We start from the raw sequence: 5590 nt of genomic DNA on the forward strand, positions 1-5590 counted from the left end.
CATTGGTTGCCCTCTGCATTCCCTGTAAAAGAAGTTGATCAGGACTTTTAACTTCTGAAAGGGTGAGCTGGCAAAGCGTACTACAACTCACCCACAGGCACAAAGAAAGACTTGGAGACAGACCAACGGAAGTAAAAACAATATGCCAATCCATAATCTGCAGCATAGATCAAAGGACAAAAAGGAAATTAGAAAAGTCAACCATAGCAAACCATATCCCTTGTACTCCTCCTGGGATTGACAGGTTAGTCAACAACCACTTTCAAATAAAACTTGTTTAAGAAAAATCAGCTAAAAATAGAGATGAACTGCTGGAGCTGCTAGACTTTAAGTCATTTAAACTTAATATGATCAAATGGATTCTGTCTCTGAGCTAAAGGCTTCTGTCATAAAACAGACACTCTGGCCAATTTTTAACTCTTAAGGGGCCTTTTCATTGCAAACTATGCACATCTGGTCCAACTTTTGAGTTCAGCAAACCACTCTGCCTTGACCTATGATATCGTCAGTCTCTAGAATTGAGATGGTTATATTATATTCTGAGTGTTTAAAGAAAGTACTGTTTCTAATTGAGTTAAAGGATTTATTTTATATAATTTTTGTAATAAAATTTTAATTTTAATCAAAACAAAGCTGGTTACAAACTTTCTTAAATACATTCATCATAATAAGCTGCTGTACAAATATCTTAAGATGACACTGCTGTCAAACAGATTTCACAATCTAAGGTAAGGGAACCCACAGGAAGATCAGCTTGTTCCCTTTAAGCTTTTAGTGGTACCTAGTTACACCATCTTTGTTTACAAAAGATGAAGTCCTTAAATAACCAACTAGAGCATGAACAACGGAACAGAAGAAGAGGCTTAAAAGAAGAGGGGTGGGAGGGATTAGTGGTATATGGGTATATTTAATACTGCTTTTACTTCTCTTGCTTACAAACACATTGCAAGATATTTGCATCCTCTTCTCTTTCAGCATTGTATCAGTGCTAGCTGGAAAGGAAATCACTCATGACATTTAATAAAAAAGAATGGAGAATATTGATCTATGGAGTACTAGTAGAGAGCTGTTTGTAGTTTTAGAGAAACACCGCAAAGTAGGGTTAAGAGAAAAATAGTATCTATTTGTGGCTTCAAAAACTGTTGCTACATCATTCTTCTATAACTTAACTGGGAGTTATAAACTTGTGTGATTGCATTTCCTCACTTCTATACACAGCTGGGCTCATAGTTAATACAAACAGAAACTCAACGGAGGAACAGATGTTCAAGTTTTTAAATACAACAGCTCCATATTTCGGTGGTGACAGTCCAGCATCTAAAATTATAGGAAGACTGGATACCAACCCCTGAGAAACCACCACCTGCAAACATGTTATAACCATACAAAATGAAGTCATACTTGCTGATCACATTATCCTGAAATAATTTATTTCCTAAAACAAAGGTGTTTTGCACAGCAAGTCATAGAATAACTGTCAAGTCCACCACTTAACCACATCCCTAAGCAGCACACCTATACCTCTTTCAAACACCTCCAGGGGTGGTGACTCCACCACTTCCCTAGGCAGCCTATTCCAATGCTTGATAGTCTCTCTGGTGAAAAAAAATTCCTAATATCCAGTCTAAACTTACCTTGGAGCAACATGAGGCCACTCACTCTTGTCCTATTGCTTGTTACATGGGAGAAGAGATCGATACCCACCTCACTACAGCCTTTCAGTGCAATGCACCTAACTAAAACAAGGAGTCAAAAAATCCAAAAGTATTTCTTCGTCTAGTAGCAACAACTATGCACTGCACAAAACTGGAGATCTCAGTGAGCAAATGTAGAAATTGCGGAATTACAAACAACAACAAAAACAACTTTAATTACTCGGCTTTCAATTAAAAGGTGTATCGTGCGCAGAAAGATACACTGAACACAGACAGCAATTCAAATTAATACATTAATAGCAACATTCTTTCTCATTAATTCCAGTTGTACTGTATTAAACCAGGCACTGGATAAACAGAAGACAGTCCCAAAACACGTCTCCCATGCCACTATCTCAGTAAGCTCTTTCACATTAAAACATAAAAACACATACACTTTACTTTTGACTCCTGGCAACAAGTCTAATATCAGACTCAAATACTTTGGACGTCAAGGAGACTTCAAGTGTATTTTCAGTAAGTTCCATCAGTTTTCCTTTTTCCAGAACTAGAAAAACAGCAATGAAACTGATCAGGACATTGCACTAGGCTTACAAAACACATTCCTCCCTGAAGAAACAGGCAAGAGGGATTCTTAAAATGATGAAAGAGACATAAATTTTTAAAAGAAAAAAGAAAAAACCAAAAGTATCAAGTGACAAACTAGCAGAGATGACAAATCTCAGGAACCAGAAGGCCAACAGATTGCTACAGTATGAGGCTCACAAGTGCAGCAGAGGATCCAGCAAGCTTAGCGGTGGGAAGATAATCCACCTGTACCTCAGAAGCAGGCAACTAAGACTAAAGGTTAAAGTGCCCAAACAGGTTGTATGCACTGTCTCCAGCAGCCCCACCTTTTGTTTATGCATGAGACAGTTCAGTACCACCACCTGCCAAAGTATCTCTATCTTCCAGTAGAAAATAGATTTTTAGACAGGTGCTCTAAAGAGTTAATAATTTAGCAAGTCATTCTCTCTTGCTGGAAAAAAAAATTTAGTATTTCCTAATCATGTCCATTTTCATGGAGTCATAGAATCATAGACTGCATTGGGCCTGAAAGAACCTTTAAAGATCATCTAATCCAACCCTCCTGCAGTGAGCAGTGACATCTTTAACTAGGTCAGGTTGCTCAGAACCCTGTTCAGCCTGACCCTGAATGTCTCCAGAGGTGAGGCCTCCAGCACCTTTCTGGGCAACCTGTTCTGGTGCTTCACCACCCTTATAGTAAAGAACACTTTGGTACTGGATGATTCACTACCATCACTGAGCAACAAAAAACAAACGTTGGATCCTTAACAACACTTTTTTTTTTTTTTTTTTTTTTTTTTACTATCTCAGATATATATACTTACTACAAATATTGATGTGGCCCAGAAAAACACTCAGGAGCAGAAATCAGCAACTCATACTGGCTGTGCTCTTAAATGATTTAGCCAGTCTTCAGATTCCCCTGCATAAATTTTTATAATTATCAATTGATGAAATTAATTTGCCATCCAAAATTACAGCATAAATAAAGAAAAGTAATTTCCTTTTACACTATATCAAAGCATCGCTCACCTTGAAGATCCATATTATTAATCACAGAATGTCAGCAGTTGGAAGGGACCTCTAGTGATCATCTAGTCCAACTCCCCTGCCAGAGCAGGATCACCTACAGTAGGTCACACAGAAACTTGTCCAGTTGGGTTTTGAAAGTCTCCAAAGAAGGAGACTCCACAACCTCCCTGGGCAGCCTGTGCCAGTGCTCCATCACCCTCACAGTGAAAAAGTTTTTCCTAAAGTTTTTGTGTCCCTTAGATCTTCATTACAAAGGAATAAAACATAAGAAAATGAGTAACACAAAAACTCAATGTGATGAGCAAACACTCTTTAAAAAAGCTATAAGCTATTTTAAACTTCTTAGCCTAATTACATTCACCATAGTCACTACTGAAAGGACATACTTGATTTTTGCAAAGGGGCTAAAGAAAGCAATGCCATTAATCTCAAAGATCTATATATCTGCTTTTTTCACAACCATCAGAAATTTCCCAATTTGCCCACAAAAATATTTCTTCTACCCCATGATACACACTAAGTGCTTCCACACTACTTACACAATCACTGCATTTTAATATTTCCCTCCTAGTCATTGTGTTAAATATAAATAATGCTTCATGTTTTGTTATAACAGTAATGTCAGCTGAGAAGGTTGACATAACCTTCCTTTCTTCTCCCCTAGTATGCTAGTTTGTTTCTCACATGAAATCTGAAATGCCATAATAGGCTAATATCTTTGTACTGAAGATAAAAAAATGGAGTATTAAAGTAACAAGACTTCCAGAGATGTGCACAGAAGAGCCGTAATGATAAGTGAGAAGGGATGACTCTGCAGCTTACTTTTTTTTAGCATAAAGGTAATCAGCATCAAACACCTCTGATGTACAACCGCAGATCAGACATTCAAAGGAAGAGCAAACCCAAGCTGCAACACCAAGATCAAAAGACAGCAGAAAGAAAAGATTATTCCTTAATTGTTTCACAGTTAACAGATCACTACACTGGCATAAACTGAATTTATTCTTCATTATTTCTGAGCAACATAAGACATTGTGCTACGACATTCACTTTACATTAGATTTTAACTTTACACAGAGCAAGACCTCTGGGCTATGAAGTAAAGCTTTCAATGGCAAGCAGATACTTCCCAGGCTACAGCACCAACTTGAGACAGCTTTGAGGTTGGAAGCATCAGGAAAGAACTATGCAAAGAACAGCCATGGTTTCTAGACAAACCATATATACTCAAGCAGCTGTGACTAATTCCATATTCGTCTGCTCTGAAATGACAGTGGCGATTCCCCAAGCTAACAACTCCCATAAGCTAACAATAGCAACACATCCAGCACCACCTCTGAAATGTAGTCTTATCTCAGATATTTTCTAGGCCATCTTTTAACTTCCTACTGTGTGCCTCTTATAAGACAGGGATACCCCAATAATAGCACCACATGTTTATGACATATATTCTTCAGCACTGATAACTCAACCAAATGATAGGTTTCTTTTTCCCTCCAAACTGCACTCCTCAACAGCCAAACAGCAACTCAGACTGAAGGTTGTCCATTTTCCTTGTCTACATACAAACACAAGCAAGGAGAACACACATAGTGTCAACATAAAAATTTTACTGCCCTTGTTTGCTAAAACAACAGCACTTCACCTGGCAATCTGTTTGTTCACGTGTTTAGATGAGGTTTCAGGACCTATTCATGAAAAGATCTGTCAAGAATGCCTTCCAATAGCTACTTTCTCAAATTCTGGTTTGAAAATTTGTGCTTAGATTTGGACAGCTGTACTCAGGAAAGAAGGGCAAGCCCAGAAATTATATCTGAACAATGAGATGTTTTACAGTGATGAAAAATACAACAATTCACCAATCTGCATTCCGCCATAGCCTCCAGTATTACATTCTCTTCCACTTACAGGAAAAATTCTTATCTTCACAATTGCCATCCAGAATGCAGTTTGCCACAGCAACAGTAATACAATAAGACACCTAAACACTTCTGCACATAGCACCACCCAATCTACCAAATGCATGCTCTCCTGCCACTTAGATAGACTAGCTCATCTTTGCCAGATGTTCTACTGCTGAGACAGTTTCCAAAAAATCACAGCAGCAGAAAGCAGCCATAATATTCTACAGTAATGTGGATATAAGTGATAATCATACTATGAAGAGTGTATCTTCACTTGCCACCTGCTGCAGTAACAGACCAAAAGCAGAGCCAGCTTATTCACCAGTGCTGGAGCAGAGTCGTTGACTGGCATTAGAAGGAACGCATAAAGCCAGAAATAAACGCCTCTGCTGAATATGCTCTCAGAAACAAGACTTGGGGCAAGTTCTCATT

At 38.2% G+C, this 5590-nt stretch overlaps 1 protein-coding gene across 1 annotated transcript in view; it reads right to left on the reverse strand.

Annotated features, from left to right (window-relative positions):
* The window catches only part of PAPSS1 (3'-phosphoadenosine 5'-phosphosulfate synthase 1), a gene marked incomplete at its 5' end in the record, with an annotated part of 35693 nt that extends 33491 nt beyond the window's left edge, over positions 1 to 2202 (reverse strand). The window contains one exon of the mRNA XM_009877687.1: positions 2097 to 2202. Within this exon, the coding sequence (XP_009875989.1) occupies positions 2097 to 2202 (106 nt within the window). The remainder of the gene's footprint in view (positions 1 to 2096) is intronic.
* Between the last annotated feature and the right edge of the window lie 3388 nt (positions 2203 to 5590).

The sequence above is a fragment of the Apaloderma vittatum genome, unplaced genomic scaffold, assembly GCF_000703405.1.
Source record: "Apaloderma vittatum isolate BGI_N311 unplaced genomic scaffold, ASM70340v1 scaffold16421, whole genome shotgun sequence".
Classification (NCBI taxonomy): Eukaryota; Metazoa; Chordata; class Aves; order Trogoniformes; family Trogonidae; genus Apaloderma; species Apaloderma vittatum.